A 27,451-nucleotide genomic window follows, 5' to 3' on the forward strand; every position below is an offset into this window, starting at 1 on the left:
TTTATAACCACAGACGCAGTCCTTCTGGCCCCCTGCCGCTTGTTTGAAGAGTCCCCTGACCTAACCATACCCAAAAGGCCTCCTTCTGCTGGACGCCCTCTTTCACTGTTACTGTCCTCCAGCAAGTCCTTAGTTTTTGTGTCATTGCAAGGATAGACAACCTTCTGACCACAACTCCTTGCAGAAACCTGTGCAATTAAGGTTTTTGAATATAACCCATTTGGATTTCATGTCCCCAACTTCTCCCAGGATGCAAAAAAAATCTTCCAAAGCTGCAGTTCAAAGGCTTTACAGGGAGTCCCCAAGTCGGGCACTCTAAAGGACTCCACACACACTCCAAGAAGGCTGGATACTCTAAACCCCTGTTTAATATGCCGGTAACCACAGGTAGTGGAAAGGGAAGAAAATTCCAACTAAAATCTAGATCTAGATTTGCAGATCTCATGCTGGATTGATGCTCTGTTGGTGCTTGTATGCTGTTCCTCAAATGTAAGTCACTTTGGATAAAAGTGTCTGCCAAATGAGTAAATGTAATGTATGTAAATGTAAATAGTCGGTCAATGGCAGGCTTATTCCCACAGCCTACTTCCTATGAGTCAGACTATGTCACTACTAATTTTGGCAGGTCTGTGGTTCATCATTGGCTGCCAGATATGTAGAGCAGCTGTGAGATTTCTGAGGAAAACAAAGCAGCAGCAGATCAGCCAAATTATGTGGCTAGCCATTCAAGGGAAAGTATTCAGTACTTCTGTGCCAAATACTGTATATCAATTTGAACTGGTAAAACATGGGACTTTTGTCACAGATATCCCTGTATCCTGTTACCAAAGTCCCAATATCTCTGTAGAGCACTGTTTTTTCAAGGTGGTAGACTGGTGGTGTCTGTAATTGCAGTGAAGAGCTATGAACCTAAATATAGAAGATTAAATTTGTCACAAACTTAGTAAGCCAAGACTTTAATAAAATCTTTTATTGTGTTTGTCAAAGTCTGGTTGCCAGACAAAACTTACAAAAGTTTTCATTCAGTTTCTACCACACATTTATACATTTCTGTGCAATTCTGAGTTTACACTAATAATCCTGTCACATATTCTCAAGTAAAACAAAAGACATCTGGGTCAGAGTAACAGGAGTTAACAACATAAATATCTGACTTGGTAGAGGGGCAAAGTAATCCAATTATATACAACAGCTTAAGTCACAAAAAATACATTACATACATTAACTAGACGAAACCAACCATTTGCCACTTCAATTCTCCAAGTCAGTCAGAAGTCCAGTTGTTATGCAGAGAGATATTTACAGATACTGTAAGTTTTCAAAGCACAATATTTGAGTTCCTAACACAAAAAGAAGAGTACGAAGTAAGGGAAGTCATGAACTTTCAAATGCAAAAAAAAAAAAATATTTTCATTCCTTAACTGTTCAGCTAGAGCTGGAACTGATGACATTTGTGCACTGAGGTTCACAGAAGGATCCAAAGCGCCCATAGATGTCCTTGGCTCGAACAGCAAAATGATAAGTAGAGCCTGACTGGAACTGGGTCAGTGTACAGGCCATAGGCAGAGGAAGGGCCTTCACCTCCCCAATCTTCTTCCAGTGCTGCTGCGCTGCATTGCTGTTAGAGTTGTCTTGATGGAAGGCATAGAGGTGATAGCTGTCTACAGCTGCACAGTTCCGATCAGTTTCTGCCACACACCAGGACAGCACTATACCAGTCTGACTTGGCACCAGCTTCAGCTGAGGCTGCTGAGGAGGTGAGGACCGCTCAGCCTCTGGGGGTATGCGTGGAGGAGCTGGAGCAGCAGGGAGAGGGGGCAATGCCATGCTGGAGCCTCGGGTTGGCATACTAGTGGTTACAGTGCGGGATTTCATTGGCGAGTCCTACAAAAAGAGAAAACTGTGGTCAGGAGTTGTTCCTCTAGCAAAATGGTCTCAGTGTGATTGTAACCATTATTTTTGGGATAATTAAAAAAAGCACGCAGACATTCATTCATTTATATTTAAAGTGGGTCTAGAAAGGTTATGGAGCAAGATTTCCATAAGCTGAGATAAATAAATTCTCAGCTCAACATCAGTTAAAGCTTTTAGAGAACAAAAGTCTGTGTAGTGGGCCACCGGCAACTGGACTAATTGTAGCCTTATAAGCAGCCTATCAGCACAAGGTCCACAGATTTGCCATTTAATATTATATGAAAATAACAGATTTAGTTATAGAATTAAAAAACTGCAGTTGTGCAAAATATGTAAAAATGCAGTTCTAAGTCCTCACCACTGGGGGTCGGTGGTGGACTGTCAACTGAGGATTGCTGGAAGAATTCTGATTACTCAGCGGGGACGACCTCGCTCCTGCACCTGAGGACAGAGCACAGAAGAAAATTACAGATGCATAATGTGTAACACACAACAAACTTATCACTTTCACTTAATTTTGAATTAGATCATTTATCATAATAGTGCCTAATAGCCAAGGTGAATTGGAGAGCACAGTTTCATGTGTTTGTCACAATTTCACATGTATGTACAAAATCACCCTTTAATGCTCTCAATCTAACAAAGTGTTCTTACTGTTGGGAATGCTGACAATTGGTTGAGGACGCTGAGTAGGTGAGGGAGCTGCAACAGTAGCATTCTTCACTCCTGTCACTGGAGGACAAGCAGTACAACATGTTTAAACTAAATGCTGCTTTTCAATACAGTATGTGTTAAGGTATAGAAAACAAATTCATGAAACTTCAACCTTACCTTGAACATCATCATCATCCTCAGTGAGATCAATGACAGAGCCTTTGGGTCGTGCCACTGGGGCAGCTGCTTTAGGGAGGGTGGATCCTGTAGCTTGATTGTCTGAGAAAAGACAGAAAGAAATGTTGATATAAATGCTGACAAAACTAAAAATGCCAGCAACACCTACAACTATTCTTTGGCCAAGACAAAGACAACTGATCAGGCAGCCCAAGTTGTGTGCAGTTACTGGTGAGATGGCACAGAAAGGTACATTACTGTTTAACAATGATAATACACATTTTAAATGTCATCTCAAACAAAGAAAGCCAAGTGTTTTGTCTTTACATCTTATTCACATCCACATTTCTGGGACTGGCAAATGACAACTTGATTTTTACAAGCCTCTGCAGCAGACAACGGGCTTATTAATCAAAGTACACCCCCACCTGTCTTTGATGTCAGAGACGTCCCTTGTGGCGGTCCTGGAGCAGTGGAACCTGTTGCTGCCGGCCCAGAGGTAGCAGGTGAAGAGGCTGAAGACATAGCTCCTGCTACGGAGACCGACTGAGCCGGCGTCCTGGCTGTGGTCACGGATACCCCTGCATTGGGTGTAGTTATCCCCCCAGCGCCCCCTTGGTATACAGCACGGGCAAGAGAGAGCTGGGCAGATGATATCTGGCCAGTGGAGGCCTGGAGCGCTGAGACAGTGGCAGCAGTTGGGGCAGAGGCTGGCGCCGTAGTGATGGCGGGAGCAGGCTTGAGTATAAAAGTGGCGGTGGAAGCAGTGGTTTTAGTCTTGTTGAGTGAGCCGGCCGCAGACAAAGAGGAGACAGGGATGTTGACCAGCGTTCCTGCCTGGCCATTAGTCATTGATAAAGGCAGCTGGATGAGGAGCGGCTGGCCCGTAGTCATCATGCTGCTCCCGGGGGCCGTCTTCAGCAGCAGGGTGCCAGTAGGACTCTGAGTGGTGATGCCAGTGGCCAAGGTAGAGACAGCATTGGAGGTGGAGGTGATCAGCTGGAGGATAGGGGCCTGTGTAACCATGGCAGTGGAGGTGGGTGTCAGGGCTGGTGCTGCGACTGGGCCCGATGGAGCTGAAAGTGCTGGATTTACTGAGGGAAACAGGGAAAATGTCTTGTTTTAGAATGTAACAGGAAGCATCATTGAGATTTTTTAATTTAACCTTTACTCATCTGCTCCTTCTTACTTACAGTTAACTAATTCAAATTCAATCAATGCTTGCAAATGCCTACAGGAAACTTAAAGGACAAGCCTTAATTGTCAATAAATCCCAGACCAAAATTAACAATGTGTTAGTTCATCTCTCAATACTTTATCGACTTGCTCAGCCTGTATGTGGCACTTAGCTCCACGTCATTCATTCCTACTAAAAACATGTATTTTTAAAAACAGGTCACAAATAATCACTTTGGCTGAAAGCTAAACAAGTTCTTAGGACAGCTGGGCAATGTCATTTTTTGCAAACATAACTCAAACAAGAGTAAACACTGATGGGGATTATTTTCAGCCATAGTTTCAGATTGCTAGAGTATTGACAGCAGCAGGACAGGGTATGTTGGATTGACTCAAATTAAACTATTAATGGTAATGAAGAAACATGTCACTGCATGGTTGGGTACATAAGCAATGGTGCTAATTGGTTTTGGTATTTTAAAACATTTCTTTGCACCTAACAGGAAACCATAGCATCCAGACAGAACCATGTGAACACATAGAGAAAACTCCAAGATTCAAACCCCAATTATTAAGGTTTAATGACTGGTTCCAGCATAAAGAAATTCCTGCTACTTACCAGCTGTGATGGACGAAGAGACCGTTGTTGGACTCTGCTTTACCTCCATGGAAGTCCAGACTGGCCTGTTTAGAAACATTGCTTATGCTTAGAGCTGTTCACGCTTAGAGCTGTTTATGTCCACAACAGGAAGACGACCGAATGTGGTATTGAACTTTCATTTTATTCAATTTCATACAGTCATCTTTGAACAACTGGAGAGATTTCCCCTCATAAATGAAGTACATGTCTGAGTTGTCATTAAAGCATTCATCAGTTTGTAGGTATAGTTCAATGTTTGGCTGATGAGATCTGAGTATGGTCACCAGGGATTCATATCCCATTCAATATGAAATTAACTTTGAACGCTGACAACAGTCTAGATGCAATAAGGGTGATATTTAGACAAAATGTTTTGATGCATAATGACAATTGTCCCAGTATGCTTCTGTTCCTGTAACATAAGGCTGTCAAAATGAGACAGTAGTTCTTTCATCATATTCCCGAAAGAATTCCGGTTTTCTCTTCACTCGCAGTATTTCATTGATAACGTCACGAATCTCTCTCCAGCTGTCACAGGGCAGTACAGGGAATCGACGCTCAATGTACATCCTCATTGTCCTCCTTAAGTTTGCAGGCAGTGCCTCCTTGCCCAATAATCCAACATAATTGACCTTTGCGACCCAGTCACAGTAGATGTCATATGGGACTAAGTAGCGGAATATGTAGGATGCGTAGCGGTCAGGCCTGGGATTCCCTGAGCTTCTCTTGCAGTTGTGGTACAGCACTTTCTCCAAGTGGGAAGTGATTGTGCGGAGTTCAATGTCTGCTCTGCATTTTCCTTCACTGTATTCTGCCAGCTTTTTTGCCATGGCAATATGACGTAACATAACTTGACGTGGCATAACTTTGTTCTCTTCCTCCTCCATTTCCTCTTCTTCCTTCTCCTTCTTGACAGACAATGCAGGAGTCTTACCAACAGAGGGCGCCACTCCCCCTCTGGGCACCTCAGGCTGCGGCTCTACTGTCTGCCGACGCAGCACGCTGTTGGGAGGAGAGGTGCAGTTTTAACTACACTCTGCACTGCCTGAGGAAACGCTCAGACTTCACATTGTAGAACGTCACAAGACTCAGGACCTGGACCCACGCGGGGTTACTTTGCAGGTGCAAAACACAGACTGGTACATGCGTTTGTTTATTCCAAACCAGTCTTAAGAAATATTTGGAGTGAAGTTAAGAGTTTTAAAAAGTTGATCCTGACAAACCGAACAAGGGACATGGAATCTTGGTTTCCAAAAAGGTATGGATTTGGAGGTTGTAGGGATTTTAAATTCAGTCTCTAGTGATTACAGATAGCAACCTGGGACAATGTCAACTATTTACGCTGTGAACGGCTCTGTGTGTAGTACTGGCTTCAGTCCGGTATTGTCACGTTCATACAAAGGCCAAATTATATTCACACAAAATATCAAAGTGCAGACTGCTAACATGTTTGAATACATTTATGCTATTAATTTTGATTAATAAAAATATTTTGTCACATAAAGAAATGGTCTGGCAAATGTGAGCTTGCAGTGAAATAATAAAATCACTTCCAAACAACCCTGATTGGAAAACAGGGATTTCGATGCAAATTTCTCTGGGCATGGACACACTTACCGTTGAGCTTGAGGGTTGTTTGCAACAGTAGCAGTCTTGGCAGCAGTGGCAGCAGTAGCAGCAGCAGCAGCAGCAGCAGTAACAGCAGCAAGCGTCTGCAGAAATCAGACAGCATCCCGTCAGAACCTTTTCAGACAAAAGCACTTGCATACCAGTTGCAAAGAACAGAGAGATCACCATTTCTTACCTCCTGTTTCCTTTTGTTCTCGGACGCCTGATTGGCCTCTCCAAACTTTTTTGCTAGTCGGGCTATCTTGGCCTAAAGAAATTGTAGAGAGAGAATGGACTATATATTTGGGCCTTGCTAACTGCGGGGAGTGAATTTTCGCAGCACCTTAACTACATAGTACTAATCAGGAAAAGAGCATCTTACAATGCTGCGGGTGTACTTTACATTACAATGTTGCCGTCTGCTTACCTGGAGTGTGTTAATTGCGGTTTGGTGTTTAGTAGCACAGTCGATTTTGTCCACTCTGTCCTTCAGCTCTTTGAAATGTTTGTCAAAAATGGTTTGCTCCAAGGCCCTCAACCGTTCATCCACTAGCTGTTGCACAATCTGAGAAGGAATACCAAGCAAAGGGGAAAAAGAACAAAATGAAGTAATGAAAATTTCAATAACCATTGGCATCAAAGCAGAGTTCAGCTAGCTTAGACTTTGGGAACAAATTCTGTGGGCACAATAGTTGCATACAAACCTTTTCAAGTTTATGGTGACTGCCAGCTTTTGCAGTAATTTTAAGCTCCAGTTGGGCCTCCAGCTCCTCACGCTCCACCTTGGGCCTCTTCCCCTCTCTTTTTGTGGTTTGTCCATCTTTTTCGAAACCCTCTGATAAAGTCCGCTTCAGTCCTGAGGTGGAGCCCTTCTCCTCTTGCACTACTTGGGAAACAAAAACACAGGCAGGCTAGTACCCTATATGTGCCACTAATTGCCCTAAATCCTTTATGCATAACATGCTTCCTGGCAGTACTCTGTTTTAGGTCAGTCTCAGTCAGTTGAAACAGGACAAAACAGAACAGGCAAAACTGATTCATAGGACAACACTAATAGCTTTCATGGAATTCTTGTGTTTGTCTCAGAAAACCAGTTAGCAGAAATGCACACCCTCTCCTGTCTAATTATGACTAACCTGAACTGTCCACTGGATGTGTATGCAACGACAAATTGGGCCACAGAAATCTACGAAATAAATATAAACAGGATCTGTTTGTGGTGATCCTTTCCATTAACCTCAGAGACTGAGAAAGATGTTTTGTAAAAACAGAAGAACAAGTGTCAAAATTACATGGCAACAATGATGTGCTGTAACATACTTCTTCTTTATGAGGTAGTAAGGGTTTTGGCAATACAAAATGTTGAGTTTTCCAAAAGCAACAGAGATTATCTGAAGATCAAGGTACATTTTTCTGCAAGCACTTCCGTCATACTCTATGTTCTTGTGCAATACTTTCAACTTAAACATGAATGTGTTCTTATTATTATACATTTGATTGATTTAACTTACAGACTTGCAAAATATAAGCTTCCATAAACCTGACTTTAGGTGTCAATATTTGGAGTAATATTTGAAGTCACAGTGAGTACGACACAGTCTGAACAGAGTTGTATAATGTCTTCTGTGACTCTAGTGGAGATTTTTCGAGTCTTGTACTTGGACTTCAAGACTATGTATTTTTGATGGAAAGCCTTTTTGACAAACTGTGTGGTTGTGGAATTTAAAGGACAAGGGTGTTTACCAGGCAGGGAGGGTCTAACAAAAGGTTTTAGTTATGGGAAGTGTAGGATCTAGTGTTTTTGGAGCTTGACCCATACTAGGGTCAAATGTATATATCTTTGTCTGCCAGCATTGATTTTGACCAATATTTTTTAATAATAAATTTTAAATGTTATCTTATTAGCCTTTAATATAGCCTCGAATAGCAGAGGAAGGCCTTTCTGTAATAGCTCTGAACCCTACAATTTCCATAGCCTCCATTTTGGGTACACACTGGTTTAATTATAAATCATAAAGCTCTGTGTGTATAAAATACACATACATTACATATCTAACATCACCGCTTTTGGTTCATTTCATTTGGATTTCTATGGAACTGTGTTAATATGGAGCAATTATCTCGAAGCTATCTAACACAAAGTCCACTCTCATACCTGTATTAGATGGTGGAGTGGACGACGGCCGAGACGACTTGGTAGTTTTTCTAACTTCAGTTTTTTCCTTTTTGGTCTCCACTTTCACCTTCATGGAGTCCACCTCCATCTTTTCCTCATTTATCGATCCTTTCTTCACAGCCTCTTTTTCATTCTCCTCTTCTTTTATGTCCTCCTCTTTTATTTCCTTTTCTTGTTTTTGATCTGCACAAGATGAGGAAGCTGGACGAGACGAGGAAGGACAAGGAGGAGAGGAATCAGAAGTGGTAGATTTGGGGGAAGAAGGTTTTTTGTCTTTTAATTTGGCTGTGGAGGCCTCAGGGTCCTTGGCCTTTGTAGTGTCATTATCTGTATCCATTGGATCTGTACAATCAGACGTTAGAGGTGGCACAGGCGAACATGGAACCGAACCTTTAACAGAATCCTTTGCCAAATCCACAGTCAGGTCCTCTGTAGTCTGTTCCTCCTGAAAAGAGCATAATTGACAATTAATTAATTAAAAGATTCTTTCAATCTATCCACATTTCAACCCTCACAGTTGGACCTAGTCCCTTATAAAAATCCAGGTCACTGATATGTGACAAACACTTTCTTAAAAAGGTCTCAGCATTTACCCCTTTCTTTTCCATCTCTGGGATCGCCTCTGTGTCCTTTTCCTGGTTTTCCTTGGATTCTGTTGATGCTGGTGTAACGGACTCATTTGATGAGGGCGAAGAAGAACCTTGCTGCTCCTCCTCTTCCTCCGCCTCCATCTTTTTCAGTTCAAAGTTTAGAGAGTGGAATGGTGACGTGGGAGAAGTAGTTTCATCCTTTGCTTTTGGACTTTGTGAAGAGGCAGGGGAAGGGGACAGATTTAGGGACAGGAAAGGAGCAGGAGAGCTCAGAGAGGCCGGAGAGGCAGGGGATGTAGCGCTGGGGGAGTTTGAGTCCGAGATGTTGTTCTGCTCTTTGTCAACCACTTTTTGTCCATCCTCTTTGTGTGTGCCATTCATTAGAGGTGGCGGTGATGTATCAGACAAACCTGGAGCAGCTGTCAACAAAGTGCTGTGAAGACTCTCCAGTTGCTGTCGATCACTGATCTTCATGGTTTTCCTAGCACGGAAAATCTTCTTCTTCTCCTCTGTCACAACAACTTCCATTGCTGCCTGTGGAGTGACAAGGAGAGATTAGATGCTTTCTGAGGGTATGATAAATCTAGGAAAAATCTAAAAGAAAAAAATAAAACAAATACACAGTGATAGTTGCATGAGCACCACAGTCTCTTCCGCTTATGAACCTGTGCTGGACTTTACGCACTGCGTGGTAAAGAAATGGATGCAGAATTTCAGAGAGAACACTAGAGGTCGCTGTAGAGCCCTATGTCTTTTTGTTTGGTCTTTTCTAGAAGGTTCTTCTTTCACAGAGATCTGCATACCAAACTGGTCGGTCCACCAACAGACCGTTTCTTTGCTACAAATTTGACTCAGTATCTAAGCCAAATCAGACAGACCCCTACTGCCTGAACACACTTTTCTGTATCTGTCCTAAAGTGACACCAGTCAAGGTGCAGCTCAGTAAGCCAGAAAGCCCTTTTTCATTCAGTCAGTAAGAAAAGCTTTAAACTACATTTTCTTAATTTTCTGTTTAACCTATGGATTTCATGTTTACCTAACCCCCGATCCAAAGAACAGAAATGACATTGAAGTTAACAGCAGCAGCAACCCAACCTTCCTCCCATCCCCCCACATTCCTATTGGTTCAATCCTCAGCAAATCAGAACGGGCAAATTCAGGCTGTGTTGGCAGCAGTAAAGAAGCTATGCAAAACATGAAAGGTTTACCGTACATTGTAGTGTAGTGTAGTGTAGTGTTGAGGCTAGTTGTCATTATTCAAAATGAATGTGTACATTCATTTTATATGCATATATGTATGTGATGACTTAAACCTATTTTTATGTTAACTAAATGCATTAAAGCTGTGTGCTGCAGGAGACTGTGCTTAGCAGTACAATTCAGTAGCAAACAAGAAATGTGCTATGATAATACGTAACGAGCAGTGCATACACTAATTCAATCTATGAACTCACCTTCAAACCGAAAGGTTCCTTGTCATGGATTTACCACAGAATTATACGACAACCTGAGGGAGAAAGAGATTTTTTTAGTAAATTTTATATTATTGCTTCAATCCAGGAAGAAAAGACCAACTATGTGTGAAATCCACAGACCATGCAAATGAAAGTGTAACCCTAAATTTAGCTCCCCTGAATTTAGCAGTCTATCTCCATCCCTTAAGCTGTAACTGAGCCCTTGGCTTCAAAGGGAGATATTTATTTGTGGGGTCACTACTAATTTCATCGAACTGAAAGTACAATTATGTCATGTTACTATGACATAAGAGATAACAACAAGTAATTTGCTACCATTGATGACCATTCTTATGTATTACTGTTAAGACAAAGCTTACTTAAACTAAAATCGAAAAATAAATGTATCAGGTGACTGAAAAGCTGACAGGGAAAAAGACTTGGCAGAACAGGGAACACTTTCATACAAATCACTTTACCAACCCGTATTTTAGTGAAATACTGAGCTCAAGAAATAATGAGCTCAAGAAAGTGCAGTCTGTGGGGTTTATTATTCAGCTGTTAACATGTTTGACTGGATTTCTAGTAATCAGTTTGTCTCTTAACAGAAATCAGAAAGCCAGTTGTTATTCATGTAATCTTAAAGATTGTGTCTGGTGGGAGAAATAAGCTGCTTCCGTTTTCTAAAGTTGGTTAGCTTTACTGCATTGCTGACCTGCAAGACAGCAGCTGACCATATGAAAAAGGCCTTGTTTAAATGTAGCCATGTGTGTTTTGCAACTTAGCAGGTTGTCATGTGTGCGTGGAAAAATACAAGTTTCCCTAAGAAGACTGATCAGGACTGAGTGTATACATTATACTGTAAAGCTGAGCACCACACTGAGATACTTGGGCATTAGCACAGCACATGGAAGAATTTTGGCTTCAGGGCTTTCTGCCAGAAAGCCTTACTACTTGGTTAGGTTTAGGCACCAAAACTACTTGGTTAGGTTTAGGTAAATAGAAAGTCAGAAAGCCTTTCTGCCAGAAGCCCCTGAAGGCAAACTTCTCCCATCTGAACCAAACACTGTAAACTATTCCAACTCTACTTTCATACCAGCAAGCTTCCTGCAATGACAATAAACTCCTTAATTTAAAAGCAAGATATTTCAGCATAACTGCTTTAAATTCAACCTGTGTAAAAAGCATCAAGCAAAAAGTCAGCACAAACAATTAAAGAGCGGTATAAATTGCGAGCATGATCACTGGTACACTTCACATTCCAGTGTTATTGCACACTGCGCAGAGCACAATATCCCCCTCCCTCATCCTACGGCCTCATTCACTACGCCTGGATTCAGTGCAGAATCTCAAAATGGCCGTCAGCTCTGTCGTTTGCTGACAGACTTAGCTCTCACTAGCTAGCTGACCAGGAATCTCTATCAGATCAGATATATCAGGTTGCAGTACCATCCTGATTAATATGGATTTTCTGTTCGGCCTGAGGGTTCAGCAAGTTGGCAAAGTAAAGAAATTAAAGAATATATAAAAAAAAATGTTAATTAAGTCAAATTTAAACATTAAACGTCTATTTTTCCATGTGTCCAACCAATCAGCTGCTATGATATATGCTACAGCTAATTCTCTGCCATTTGTATTGCACTGGGGTTCAAATATAAACAACAATGGTTTCAGTAGTTGTTTATGGTTTATACATTATATGTACATTAACTATAAAACACCAAGATATGAAAAAGGGCTCACTGTATTTGTTTTTTTCAAGTTTATCAGCCCTATTTAGGAAAATGATTATTAATTTCTACATTGTGTTCCTAGCCCAGATAAACCAGTCTCTGTGGTGAAAGTGCATGGGTCTGAATTTACACCGTCATAAAGTTGTTTCCAGCGATACTATTCACTGACACAAAACATTACTTCCATCATATCTGTCTTTCTTGAAAATAAATCATGCATCTTCTCTCAAATTTATCGGCCGCAAGATGGCATGTAACTGGAGTCGTCAACAATCCAACAAGCTCTTATTTCAATGTACATAGGGAGGGCTTACACAACTCCCAGCACATTTTAATAATTCATTTTTAAATATTTAAATTATTGGTTATCTAGACTGCGTTTATTGTTATAATTCCTTCTCAGTCAAGCTTTCATAACAAGGCTACCATACAAAATCAGGAAGTTTTCACATGCTAAGCTGCAGGAGATGTCAACCTCCTCTCCCTGGCTTTTGCTAGCTTCTTTTCTCTCAAGTTCAGAACGTTGCCTCTGCAACCGACTGTTTCAACACCAGGTGAGGAATTATTGAGCTGCTGGCCAAATGGCACAATTTGCTAGCAACTCAAACTAGACTCCAAATAATTGGATGGCGGGGTGACTAGGGAGTTAGTCCTGTAGCAGGAGGACTCAAGTTTAAGCCTCTGTGACGCCAAGAAAACCATAAAGACTTGGCAATCCTATCTCACAGTCAGAGTGGAACATCAAAACTTTCTCTTTCAGGACAAAAGCACTCTATATTATTGGTCAGCTGTGAAAGATGCAACCGTATTTCAGCTGTATGACATCTTGCTCATTAAATGTTGCCCAACATTATTCAAGGTTGTTTTGAACACGGTGGGAAAGTTGATCATAAACCAAAAGCATAAGCCATTTCTGGTTGGGATACAGCACATGGACATGCATGTTGGCCTCCCAAGAGCAGCATCCAGACTGTGATACATGTTTTTAATAAAAGGTATCATTTATCCGTGACAGTCATTCCTAGGTATGTCCCTGGCTGATAAAAATGAAAGATTTTTTAATTACATATACCAATCAATTTCTAGATCTTTTTGTTTTTATTGTAACCCGCTGTGCTCTGGCTACACCAGCTTTCAAAAACACATTATTGCACTCCATTAAAACACTGGAACCATTCATTGACACTCAGAAATGTCCAGGAGTGAACCACAGTGTGGCATGAAGAAAGGAAGAAGCAAGTACAGTATAAATATCCACACTGACAGAGTGCGTCAGCAACCAGAGCACTAGTAGGGCCACTCCAGGCACCATTTTGCAGGTGCACTATGAATCCAATGCATAACTATGCAACTATGCATAAATACTACTACAATTATTGTTTGAGATGATGAGAAGATGCCCAAAACCTTTAGAAAGCTTTGACACTGCCCACTCCATTATATATATACACACACACACACACACACACACAGAAAACCATTTGACCTAACATGTGACCCCTTGAACCATAAAAAAAAAAAAAATTTGCAATTGCGTTTCTATCTGAATGAATGTGATCTTATGGGTTTGACATGCAGCCAGACAGTGCTGCATTAAGATAAAACATAAAAATATAACTGAACGGCCATCTTAACGATTGATAGCAATGGAGATGTTTCACAAATGCGTGATATTTGTGATATTCACATAAAGACTACATATATTGCACAACTCCAAAGGTGTTCATAGCGTTATAAATGCAAACACGTACAGTCACTTTTGAGTACAGCAACAAAACATGCAAGACTCAAGCTAACAACCTTCGTCACTGAGCCCAAAGGTGTGTGTGGGAGCAAACAAGGTTTAAAAAGCATGCGTGCTTCCGGTTTCGCGCAAAGTGCTGCACGTAACAAAATGTCAGCTACATTAGGGAACACTTACAGCAAACTCCCTGACATAAACACACTGTCTGAAAAGAAAAAAACAAAACGCCAAATGTCTTCCCTCTACAACTAGCATTTCTAAAACTAGCATAACCCCCTCTACAGGTTTCAATGGCTAACCTTGAGAAGAGGGTCAAGCTGCAATGACAAAAACTGAGTTAGATTTAAATGATAGAGAGAAATGTTAGACATGCTTTAAAAACAAAGAAATGAAAACCTTTAGCAGGATGTGTGGGATTGAGGCCTTCCATGTATTTGTTGATTGTGGGAGCAAGGACTGGCTGAGAGGCCAGCAAGAGAACATAAAAGAAAGGAGGAGGGATTCAGTTAGGACTAGTCCACCGTGTTCCTTGCAGGGGTATGTTCTATAAAAGGGTGTGTGGCCTATATGAGCCTATAATGACGATTAATTTAACCCTTGAAAAAAAGGGAAAGTCAGTTCAACACTCCTGACACAGCATTCTGCCATAATGCATAATATGAAACCCAAAAACATTTGATTCAAATGTTTTTCTTTCTGATGACACCTATCCAGTGTATGTGCTATATATCTGCAGGCACCACAAATACATATAAATCTTGTGTCAACAACATTTTAAAGTACTGCGTGGTGATAATCAACCCTAGCTAGCAGCGCACAGACACAGGGGAAGTACACTGCACAGACTGTTGCTTAGCAACGCCCATCCCCCAACTCTAGCACAAACTAGTCCACAGTATGGAAATCTACAGCCAGCACGGACTAAACCATTCTGAAAAAGGGCGGCGGGGGGCTTTCTAAAATAACCCCATAGACAAAGAAAGCTTAATGATTATAAAAGGTCAGGGACAATACTGTAACACACAGAAATATTACTGGAGTGCAGTGCTGGACCTATATTGTAGTCCTGTATATGTGTTTAAGATTGTTTCTGGTGCTTTCACCACAGTCAAACAAAATACAAAATTAGAAATCATGACATAGCTGTAAATAAGTCCTTTCAGTGAAATGTGTGTTGCCTCCTCTGGCCTCTCTACTAAATCTTTGACAGATTTGATCTGAACTACATACATACACCCGAGGTACTATGTGCAATAAACTGAGCACTCGCTGCCACTGAGGTTAGCCCCAGCTTACTACAGTTCCTCTAATGACGCCGTCCACTGTGGACCACAGATGACCTTATTCAGGATGTAATATGATCTCACATATCAGCTCACTTATAGATCATGCTAAAGGCTAATCCATCCAGAACTGAGTAAAATCACTGGCATTGATGGGTTTTCTTCAATGTTTTGTTTGTTTTAAACAAAAACACATCCTCCTTTATCGTCCAGAATACATCCCGCTACACATCCTAGCTTCTTCGTCCATCTCCTGCTTAATCTCCACTGTGTTACCACTTTCAGAAAATCAATACATGCTCTGGAGAAATTCTAGTTTTAGTTTCTGAATGCAAAAAGTAAAGTTGTGACTGAAGATTAAAAGCCTGAACCAAAAAAAAGACTCTGCAACATTCTCACTAGCAGCTCCATCTCCCACTCCTGCAGAGCTGGTTTTAATGGTAGGGAACTGAATGTTAACAATCAACAAAATTATGATGGAAACGTTCACCTCAGAGAAGAGGACTGGGGTCATCCTGGACCACATGGCTTAAAAAACACAGAGAAAAGGGTCAAAGGTAAATGGGAGGAGCCTGGTTTAGACTGTTCCATCTAACTAAAAACTTTGCCTTTTTAAAAGCAACTAAGCCTTCTTAAATGTTACTTCTGTGATAACAATGGCAGATAATAATTAGGTAGAAGATCTCTCATTATATGTGCTATCAAACAATAAGCAGTAAAACACATACATACAAATGAAGTCACTTTCAACATGATAAAGAAGCACAATGTGCACTTTAGTCAAGGCCTAGCTAGCGGCGCACAGCCAGCGCTAAATTGCACACCCACAGCACACTCAACCTAGAGGCAGCTGCACCCACCCTCCCCCATGTTTTTTTCTCTCTCTCTGTCTCTCTCTCACACACACACACACACACACACACACACTCTCTCTCTCTCTCTCTCTGTAACAGCCTCTCCAGGCAAACATGGACTGAACCATTCTGATGGGGGGAAGGAAGTGGGGGTGGGGCGTTCAAAACAAAAGAGAAAAGAAAGTATTCATATAATCGATCAGCCAAAGTTCAGTTAAGGATTAGCCAAAGCAGGGCAAGGAGCATTTTCCAGGTTTTCACACAAAGTAAAATCCTACCGCTAGTAATTTTAGCTGAGCAACTCCTTAAAACATGTCGAAAAAAGCCAAACAAGCACTTTTTTCAGAAACATGAATATAGCTATTATATAAGTTCAATTACGGCATTGGAGATTGAAAGATTATGTCAGCAAAAAATTTTATTAATTTTTTTTTGTTAATCATTCTGTCCATTTACAAACAAGCAATATCACTTTTTTTGGCCCCACAGTCCCATGCTAGCTGCGCACAGCAAGAAATTAGAGCACAGGCTGACACAATAAGCTGCCTCTCTCCGCCCAGCCTCTCCCACGGCAGAGAGGGCTGCTGTAGAACAGACTGAACCATTCCAAACACGGGGGTGGTTCTGTACTCAAGAGGAACAAAGAACACCCACCTAAAAATTTAAATATACTTTGTACATTATTACTTCCCTTATTGAAGTTTGCACCAATTGACTTTTCACAAAATTGTTTAAGCAATTTCCTGATTTGACTAGTTTAAAGTCAAAACATACAGAAAAATGTATTATTGAAGAAGTAAGCTAGAAATGTAATTTGTAATTACAATGAACTTTCATTTGCAACCTTCACCTGTTTTCATCAAAAGCCATGTTGTGAGAGTAAATAAAACCCTGCTGTGCGTTCTTTGCCCAGGCCCCCTTTCTGCTACTGCAGAAACACAAAATGGCCACCAGCGCTGCTGCGAGCAGCATGCTGAGCACAGGCATGAGCAGATCCTATTTCAAACTCCGCCTCCTAAAAAAAACCCCCAAGAACAGTGTATCTGCAGAAATCTCCACACTCATTCATGGATCTTGAGGGAAAACTGAACAAAACTCATTTCTTACTCCTAAATTTGAATGAATTCAAATAATGTTATCTCTATATATCATAGTGATTCTAAATCCTGGTTTTATTGTTTCACTGTTGTTGTAAAGAGCCCCAACGTGTTGTGCTTCAGAATTGTACTGCTAAATGTTTTATGAAGTCTAGATAAATGGGTAATAAAATAATGTTTTTTCTCCTTCAGGCTGCCTAAACCAATATGCCAGTAAACCTGACCTAGCTGTCTCTGTCAGTCATTGTGGATGCTGTTGTTCTTTACTTCTTATCAAACAAACTCTAATAAAAATATTAACAGCTATCCAATGTTAGACATTTTCTATGGAAGCTAAATACTAAGTGGAAAAAAAGATGTCAGCCAGTGAGAACAGAGCCTGCATTCCAACATTACTGCGCACAGCGCGCAGTCTTCCCCTCCCCCACCCTCACTGCCTGCATCTGGATTCACTGAAACTCAAAATGGCCACCTGGTCTGCTGTGCGCAGCCACACAGAGAAAGCCCTTAGAGCCTGTTATATCTTGCACAACATCTTATCATGTTACAGCAGCACCACGTCACTTAAAGTAATTTCTATGTGCATAATTCTCACAGAGACATTTAATATCAGTTGAATGGAGTTACTTGAATATTTAGCTAAAATAAAAAAAAAGGCAAATTTCGCACGTCTCTTTAAGCAGGTAGCTTACTTATGGGTGTTACACCAGTCAGTCTCAGATGGTTGCAAAGGAGTCATCTCATTCACTTGCTGTGTAAGCTGGTAAAGGGCGATTTGTATTTCCTATTCGTAACATTGCATCCATATCATTATTATTATTATTATTATTATTATTATCATGCCGACTTATTTATTAATATTTAATTGTTCAGGCTTTTTCATTCATTCTAGTCTCCATTTATAGCCCCTAATAACTGACGTTACCAAAACCTCCTGGTTACAAGCAATGATTTTGTGATTAGGAGAGGTGTCTGTGTTGGGCACTGTATAGCTGCTCTATCTAATCAACTCCTAGTTTTAATCACATTGGGCCTCTCTCTTTGGAGTTTGCATTTCTTCCCTTTTCTTGCGTTTCCTTTTGAAGCTCTAGTTTCCCCACTAGTCAGGGGGACTGGGGGTGAGTGTGGATGTGTATGCCTGTCTAGATGTTAGCTCTATGACAGACTGACAAACTGTTCAAGATGAGCCTATGCAAGGAGAGGCTCCAGTCTCTTGCGACCTTGAACAGGGTAAGGAGGTATAGGAAGTGTTTTGCTGGATGCACTTCAATGCGAAACCCCACAAGCAGTATGAATAACTCATTTAAAAACAGCCAGATGAATAAACAGAAAGATACAGTGTGGTTACTGTTATCTTAATATCGCAAAAGATACTAAAAATGTGTTCAAGTAGATCGTAATCTTCCGATTTTTCCAAAAGAAACAAACTTACACAGGACCTTAACCGTGATAATACATTCTAGATATGCTAGCCGGTGTCACAGTTTGTGTGACAGTGCTGGCTGTCTGAGACTGTAGCTCAATCATTCAATTGCAAACCATTAATATACACACACACGCACACAAGCAAAGTTAACTGCCTGGCAAAGTAAATATGAATCATACATTTGAATATCCTGGTGAAGTGGAATTGCTCCCATTTCCTTCGTTCATATTACGCTTCACATTAAACTCACTCATGGCCGGCAGAAAACTTCAGACCGAAAACAGACCGCCTAATGCCTCCTTTTTTAATGCTTTCCCATATGTTCAGATAGTTTTACGTTTGCTGCTTTGACAAACAGGAAGCCAGACGGATCCAAGAAGAAGTTATTCTAAGCAGCAGAGACTATTGATCTTTCCTGTGACATTCCTTCATGCATGTCTATTTGTATCCAGTTTTCCATCCAATCAGGGAGGGCATTTAATAATTAATTCCAATAAAACATTACGGAATCAACAACACGCACCAATACATTTTAACAAGTAAATATGGGAATCTGTTGCTTTTACTTAAGGCCACTGTGAAATTGGATAGTGTTTTAAGTAGAAAAAAATGACAAATGGAAAGAACACAAGAAATTCACACATGCCAAAATATTACTGTCAAAGAAAAGTCATTCTCAAAACTGATCAGCAATAGTCTAAAAGCAGTGCTTCTTAGTCTACCATTGCCCAAACACTGTACGCGTGATTTGTTTTCTTTTTTTCCCTCTTTTAAATGAGTGGGGACTAGCAAGAGGTGGGTAGAAGGAAAAAGGGGAAGAAAAATAGGGTGGGGGTGGGGAAAACGAGGAGTTTCCCTGTGGATCAAGCAAGCACATGTTGATTTTTCTTCAGCCATGCGCTGCTGAAGGAGGCTCATGTCATGGCTACAAAAAAAGCCAATGAATGTTGACTGGCATACTGCATAATGAACAAAAAAACACCAGTTGCAAAATAAAGGTAATCTAGGTTTTCTGAAGACCTAGTAATAATAGCACTTTTGGGTAATTGCAGAATTGAAATATCTGCATGCAGTTGCCCCCTCCTTTTTCTGGTAAAACACTGACAACCTAAAGCCCATCATTGGTGTAACCACAGTTTAAGTTAGATCGCATAAGCTATAGCTAGCACCACACAGTCAGACCAGAAGTCCACAGCCTCACACAAAGCGCCAGCACCCCTCCCCCACAACTGCAGTCTGCTCCAGTCTGGAGTTTTACAGCCAAGCATAGACTAAACCATTACAGTAGAGGGGTGTTCTCACTGACAAGGGAGGGAGCTAGAGAGGTGAATGGCAAATTCAAAGCTCTCAAACTATTCGAGCTCTGTGGTTAGAAGCTGAAAACTAGATTAGCTTAAGATGAACTAGAAAACATTCTTAGTGATTTCTAGTCCTCCTAAATTGGTAATAAGCCCAACCCTGGCTTGAAAGAGCAGCTTATTCTTTTTGAGTTATTTTTTCAAAATTTATTTCGGTCTCTATTGCAATAACTCATCTTTGTTCAAGTCAAAGTATGGTCCAAGAAGTTTGTTACATGAGAAGCAAGATGTTTTTATGGAAGGATAAATCCAATGCTTTTTCCCCTTTAAGCCAAAAACATGGGCATGAGCAGAAAGTAGACAAAAATATAAATTGTTTTTTTGTGAAAAACTTAACAGAATCACAAACAGCTAACATCCTGAGCTCAATGATTTGGATTAGTGAACAAGCTAGCCTACACGACACTTTCCCCACCCCCACTCCTTCCCTTTGTTAGACTGCTTGCAGTCCATGCTACAGCACAAAATGGCTGCTGCTGCTGCACTCAGCTACAGCAGAAAAAAAAAAACCCTTTTATCATGAACGCGGCTGACTTTGCCTTCTTATGACTGTACCTCGTTACTACATATAATTACAATATTGCTGATTTTCTCCCTGCTGGTTTGTTCGAGGCTTTTGATTTATTTTGATCTACAAGGGATAACACATTTTTGTATTAAACCCACAACAGTTGAATGCTCATTTCTATCATATTATTTTACATCTCTGTGTATTATGGACCTACCATGTTCTACATAATCTGCAATAATAAAGGTAAAAGCTTAAAACTGACTTTGTGGTCTTTTTTGCAGCACTTACAATAACAACTATATTCACAAGTTAGCTAGGCTACACCAGAACACAGTCTGCAATAATTTTAGACACCACTGAAATACGAACAACAACGCTGAAATTGGTATTACGGTATACCAGAGTATTTAGAAATCCCAGCGGTATAACTTTCAATACTATTAAAATAATAAGGAGATGCTGTATAAAGGTCAAACTGCAACTTCCTAACTTGAAGCAGGGCAAACAAGCGAATATCTGATTCTTTCAGTTTATCCCAATGGAGATTTCCTAACCTGCTCCGTGTGTCAGTGAACAAGCTAAGCACCATGACGCTTGTTTGGAAAACCGGTCACCCTGGTTCTCCACGCACAACATACTTACATTGGACAAAATCAACACCGACTTCCTTGACATATCAGTTTCCCCCCCTGTCAGTAGTCAACGTGGGCTATATCGCTCGTAGTAAATATACTTTTATGCGCTCTGTCCATTAGAGCTTGCTCTCTGTATGTTAGGAAGAGGTGTGACATCATCTTCAAAGCAACAACCCCCTTCATTTTTCCTAAACCCAACTGCTCACCTTTTCCTCTCAACTGCATTCACCTGCTGTTCGCTCACTGTTGCTCAACCACACAACGCACACACAAAGGAGCAACTCATCAGCGACTGCGAGTAGTGGGATAACGTTACAGGGCTAGTAAAAAAGAAAAATTCTGTTTGGGAGTATTTTGGTTTAGTCTGAATTATAAAGGTGAGCCAGGAAACACGGATCACACAGAATCTATTCATTATGCTATGGGCCATAAGTGTTTAAGCCCAGCAAGACTCGTCTAAGTAGGCTAACTGTATATTAGACACACAGCATTATAGGCTAGACATTGGCATACATGCTACTAGAGCTGTTGCGATAACCGCACAATTGAAATAATGTGCTTTTAGCCAAACCAACCAGCAGAGGATGGCAAGCACCGCAACAACTGCAATGTTCACACTTTCTTGCATCACACTTCAGTGCATGTTAAATTAATAATTAAGTGCTTCAAAAATTCTACAAGCGTAACAAGCTCTGTAACGGTTAAAGGATGGATCACCATGGGCTGTACCAGACTTCAAACTTGGAAGCTGTAAGTGTTGCTGTGTTGTGTTTTTTAATATCTATTTTAAAGGTTAGCTAACTTGGTGTTAAAATATTGCGCGGCTAATGTGGATAGCAGACTCTGTGATGTTTTACTAATGTTGTAATACTGAGGGACACTAAAAGTTTGAGAACCACTGGGCTCCAAGTGAAAATGAGCAGCTGGTTCCAGGAGTTATTTTTTTACCAGTGGAAATTCCTATTTGAATTTCTCCTACCGCTGCTATGCTGACAACATAGATCCATCCTGTACAACTTCATGAGAATTCACTCCTTTTTACTTGCAATGCAGCCCAGGTTCTTATGCAGGTGCTTGTCAGCTCCTGTCCGGACAACTGCCACTTCCTCCTTATTCCTATGGGAGCGGCTGCTTTGAACATGTGACCTACCACCTGGAGCTAGTCCAGATTGCTGTTGTGTGGGATCCAAGTTTTCCTACACCACTTGACTTATTTACGTCACTGGCTCCCTCATGCAACCCGCATCCAGTTTAATATTCTGGTGCCAGCATACAGGGAAGTGAAGGAACTGCTCCTTCCTACCACCAAACCACGTTCAAACACTCCACTCCTGTGTGGACAGACAGTGTGACAATTGCATTCCTCTTCCATTGGGCGATTGGCCACATCACCATTGCACCACTATGTACAGAGTAGGGATGGAAATGTCAAGCAAAAATACTATTTGATAGTCGTTAGGAACTATTAGACCATTCTGGGTAGACGGATTATGTTGGAGTTGGAGGTGATGGGGGCTGGAACAGCAGTTGCTTTTAGTGAAATTACTAAAACGCACAAACGAGAAAAGGCGTGGGAGGAGAACACGATAAGTCAGAAGAAAGACAAGCCGGAAATGAGTAGGAGGAAATGTGATGTAACCAATCATAGTTTTTGCAATCTGAGTCGCCACAACATGCAATTACTTTTTTGGGGGTGTGTGCATCAGGCTATGGCGTAGGGTACGCGGCTATGCATAGGCCACGGTGTACTGGCGTCGGTAAAAACAAATGGAAATACATTTGTTAACACAAGACGTCTCATAAACTATCTTACCCCTTTGCGCTTTTATCCCCAAATTAAACAATGTTGGACAACATATCGTATAACAAGCTCTGATCGAGTATACCCCATTTGCTTAAACTTGTTGGTCTGGTATACCTAAGTACAGGATTAGAAAATCGGCTTTTACGTAGCCAATCTCCATATATTTAGTATGTCTTAATCAGCCCAGATCCCAAAGTTGCATATTGGCTGGGGGCTGCCTTATTAATTGAAAAAAAAACTACAGGGACTATGAAATATTACACTGCAAATAATACTGGACAATGAAATACTAAGAATAAAATACATTTTTACTCGCTGGATTATGTGCCAAGATACAGACTGGCTCACTGGAGCACTGAACTCACGAACTGCCAAGTTTAAGGTGCCCTGTTGTCATCAACCACCAAAAATGAATTTGTCATAACCACTGTCCAACATTGCTACTTGCTTACATTGTTTGAGTGGTTGTTATACATCACATGAAGGAACTGTTGCGTGGGAACCATGCCCAGTTGGCTAACATTTGACTCTTTGGCAGAACTTTAAACCAAATAGGTGATTGCTGGCTCCAGTCTCCAGGAATCAACACAAGCACCAACCAACTTAAGTCTTTGAGCTCTTCCTTAGGGCTGTTTCCACCAAAGCATCCTTTTCTGACGCCAGTCTTTTTTCAATTCCTTGCAATGAGAGAGCAGCGTTTTTACAAGCTGGTAAAAATGCCAGCAGCGTGACGAGGTGCTGAGCATCTTTTCTGTGCTGAGCGCTTTTTCCCGGTCTCAGGTGGTTGAAAAATGTTTAACTTTGGGAAAAATGTTGCGCTCGTCACAGTCACTTTTTAGCCTGCAACAGCGTGCTGCGTGTGACGTCGTGTTATTCTTCTGCACATGCGGGACACTTTCATGCCACAGTTCACACTGGAGTCTGACACGGGTTACATTTAAACTGTAATATGACCTGTCAAACCAAAAAATCTGATCTGGGGAAAAAAATCGCTATTAAGCATTAAGGCCTGCAGTCTGAACGTAGCCTAAGTGACCATCATATTATATTGAAGAAGACATGAAACTAGCGACTGAGAGCATGAACTCATTATTAAAGTGTTTACTGAGGTAATAAATCAGCTGAGAAGTAGGGTCATTTTACCATTATTTCTAATGGAACTGGACTTTTCTTTTTGCAACCAGAAGATTCGCCCCCTGCTGGCCGTTCAATAGAATGCAGGTTTATGGGACTTCCGCATTGGATTTACATCTCAGACCGGAAGCTTCCCGCTTGGTTCAGACAGAAAGCAAAGCACATTTTAGACATGGGGGGACAAATACCACACCATAGCAACGGAAAACTATCCTGGAACAGAGCTTCGTCCAACCTCAGCCCTTGGACTAAACGGTGGTACTCGCCAAACCCACATAGGGCGAGTCCGTCCTCTCTCACTACCTGCTTCAGCCTTCTCTTCATACAGAGCAAGGGCCAGAGCAAGTACACTACTCTGTGACATTTTTAAAGTTAGGTAGACCTACTTGCAACATCACTTCCTCCTAACCAAAGCAGTCGGAAAAAATGCAGCGCCTCAAAAACACCCGCTAGCACTTCCTGCTGGGCGTTTTCAGCTGGCAAAAAACGCTTTGGTGGGCACAGGCCCTTAGTGATTTCTGAAACTGCTTGCACCAGCAGCACCTCTCTCCAAAGCTCTTAAGATATCTTGTCTCAGGTACATCAATCTTGCAGACAACTCCAAACAAGTCAACCTTGGCATCAAGACTACAAAGAGCAGCAAAAGCCAAAATAGAAGGAGGTAGTGTGATGCAGCCTGGAAGAGCCTATAAGTGCTGGGTTTTTGCAGTTTGGCTATTTGGGACACACCTTTGCCTTTATGTGGTTTTGTTTCAAGCATACTCAAACCTTAAGACCACCTTCACAAATGTGGATTGACATAAAACCATACACATGTGCACACTAAAAGGTGTGTTCAGACCATAGACTGTATAAAAGAAGTGGATGTAGTCATCGTGACGTCACCTGTTGGTTTGTAGACTGCCGTTCTGAAGCCTCGAGTTTGGCCAATAAGGCACCACCATGTTGAGTTTTTGCAACCAGAAAGTGCCCGGAAGTGACCATATATGGACAAGACCGTGGAGCTAACGGCCGTGTGCGGAGCTAGCTAGTTTATTTAGCTAGGTGCATCTGTAATTCACGTTAACTGTCATATTAACAGGGATGACAACTTTATCTAGCGAACAACAGTCTTAAAACTAAATGTTCTCACCAGAGAAAGTGAACAGCCAACTCCTAATATGCTTTTCAACAGCGCTGGTTAAATTTACACAGTACTGTAGGTATGAGTCACTCTAGCCTGAGTGGCAAGTCGTTACCATGACGACCTGTCAATCACAGATAATCCCGACCTGAAGCATACTCTGCTTTATGGTCTATTTTCCTCTAAATGGAATCATAATTTACTAAGGCTACGTTCAGACTGCAGGCCAGTGTGACCCAAATCTGATTTTTTTGCCCATATGTGACTCAGATCTGATATTTTTATGACAGTGTGAACAGGCCAAGTCACATGGAATCTGATCTTTTTCAGTTCGGAATTGGGTCACTTCCATATGTGGTCCAAATCCGATACAGATCGGATCTTTTTAAATGTGACCTCAGTCTAGACACTCAGGTCGCATTTGATGCGACTTTGATGTCACTGCAGAGCAACTGTTCTGCTGTAGACGGAGCCGCACTGAACGAAAAAGCTCCACAAAAGCGTTAATTTAAACTCTTCCTCCTCTACCTCGCTATATTCTGCTCACAAATTTCCTTTCTTACACCTGAAATCCACCGGACCGCAAGCTCTCTTCTGAGTTACGAGCATGCTATTAGTCCGAGCGGACACAGACAGGAGAGAGAGAGACAGGGAGGTAGTGAGTTGTGGGGCAGTTGTGTTGTACAGCGCCAGAAACCGTAAAGAACAGAAAGTTGTGAACTCTTGTCATAATTCCGGAGAAATGTGACCCATGAGAGGACAATGAAAAACGCGAGTCTCCTGCAAGCTAACTACAGCTATGTTGCTCCTTGTTTACTTCTGTAGCCGGCAACAGCGTGCTGCGTGTGACGTCGTGTTATTCTTCTGCACATGCGGGACACTTTCAGGCCACAGTTCAAACTGGAGTCTGATATGGGTCACATTTAAACTGTAATATGACCTGTCAAACCAAAAAATCGGATCTGGGGAAAAAATCGTAATTAAGCATTAAGACCTGCAGTCTGAACGTAGCCTAAGTGACCATCATATTATATTGAAGAAGACATGAAACTAGCGACTGAGACCATAAACTCATTATAAAAGTGTTTACTGAAGTAATAAATCAGCTGAGAAGTAGGGTCATTTTACCATTATTTCTAATGGAACTGGGCTTTTTTTTTTTGCAACCAGAAAATTCGCCTCCTGCTGGCCGTTCAATAGAATGCAGGTTTATGGGACTTCGGCATTGGATTCATGTCTCAGACCGGAAGCTTCCCGCTTGGTTCAGACAGAAAGCAAAGCACATTTTAGACATGGTCTAACATCACTCTGTTGGATTTGTTGGTGCTACAAATCACGGAGTCTATTCGCCATTGCCGTCGGGCCACATTTCACAAATATTCCGCGATAATAATCTGACATGCGGTTGTTGTTGCTGCCAACACGTTCGTTATTCAACCTGCTAGAGTTTGGCTAACTCATGAAATATTGACACAGTGTCGAAATCCTAAAACTGAGAAGCCTACTACCAGTATTGATCCTGCCCTTATGGTAACCATTTGACCACCTTGGTGCGATTGGTGTGTCCAAAAAGTTTTTCATATTCACACTAGAGACTGACATTTTTTTCGGAAAACCTGTGGGTCACAAGAGTCCTGTGGGATTCCCCTGAGGAGGTACTCAATTTCACTATTCATCACAGGAGCGAGCACGGCGGGAATCATAGATTAATTTTTATATATAAATACGCAGTTCTAATATGAACGCTATTTTCTGATTATTTAAATCGGGAATGGGATGGGAGTCATTCTTCCGGGATTGGGATGGGACAAGAGTGAAGATCCATTCATGTGTCACCCTCTAATTCACACAAATCTTTACTCGCATATGTAGACTATTAAAGTAACAGCTTTTTGTTATTCACACATAAGAGTCTGTTACATTAACATTACCTTTGGCTTTATTCAGACACGACAGAGCCAACCCATATGCAACATTAAGCACACGGTACATTGTAGTGAGCTGTAAATTAAATATATATTGTATAAAAATATAATGTATAATATTTGCGATGTTTCATGCTTTATGGAACAGATTTTATTTCCTTTGTGCAAAAAGTAAATGATAATTGAATGATAATTTATCAAGTGCTCTTGGTAAGGTGAAGAAGACTTTGTGCTGCTGTAGCCTTCATGTTAATCTAATGGCAATTCAGACTAGGGCTGCAGCTAACAAAGATTTTAGTACTCGAAGCTTCTACACATTATTTCATCGATTCATCGTTTTCATACTTTTGCTTGGCGGCGGCTCCCCACAGGTAATGGGATCAACTGTGCAAGTTTACTCATGACTGTGACTATGACACAAATTCACAGCCCAAC

At 41.2% G+C, this 27,451-nt stretch overlaps 1 protein-coding gene across 5 annotated transcripts in view; it reads right to left on the bottom strand.

Moving 5' to 3' along the window:
• Nucleotides 1-955: 955 nt before the first annotated feature.
• Nucleotides 956-27,451, bottom strand: part of LOC123969634 (activating transcription factor 7 interacting protein) — a 30,723-nt gene continuing 4,227 nt past the window's right edge. For 2 of the 5 annotated variants that reach the window (XM_046047210.1, XM_046047211.1), the window contains exons 2-14: nt 10,390-10,442; nt 8,939-9,469; nt 8,325-8,790; nt 6,874-7,055; nt 6,597-6,734; nt 6,366-6,437; nt 6,179-6,273; nt 4,541-4,605; nt 3,174-3,839; nt 2,746-2,847; nt 2,569-2,646; nt 2,273-2,355; nt 956-1,884 (exon numbers count right to left, since the gene is read on the bottom strand). In XM_046047210.1, the coding sequence (XP_045903166.1) occupies nt 1,426-1,884; nt 2,273-2,355; nt 2,569-2,646; nt 2,746-2,847; nt 3,174-3,839; nt 4,541-4,605; nt 6,179-6,273; nt 6,366-6,437; nt 6,597-6,734; nt 6,874-7,055; nt 8,325-8,790; nt 8,939-9,463 (2,931 nt within the window). In that variant the 5' untranslated portion in view covers nt 9,464-9,469; nt 10,390-10,442 and the 3' untranslated portion in view covers nt 956-1,425. Of the gene's footprint in view, nt 1,885-2,272; nt 2,356-2,568; nt 2,647-2,745; nt 2,848-3,173; nt 3,840-4,540; nt 4,606-6,178; nt 6,274-6,365; nt 6,438-6,596; nt 6,735-6,873; nt 7,056-8,324; nt 8,791-8,938; nt 9,470-10,389; nt 10,443-14,262; nt 14,309-27,451 lie in introns of those variants that run through there. The other 3 variants (XM_046047214.1, XM_046047212.1, XM_046047213.1) reach the window with 3 other exon arrangements.

The sequence above is a fragment of the Micropterus dolomieu genome, linkage group LG04 (assembly GCF_021292245.1).
Source record: "Micropterus dolomieu isolate WLL.071019.BEF.003 ecotype Adirondacks linkage group LG04, ASM2129224v1, whole genome shotgun sequence".
Classification (NCBI taxonomy): Eukaryota; Metazoa; Chordata; class Actinopteri; order Centrarchiformes; family Centrarchidae; genus Micropterus; species Micropterus dolomieu.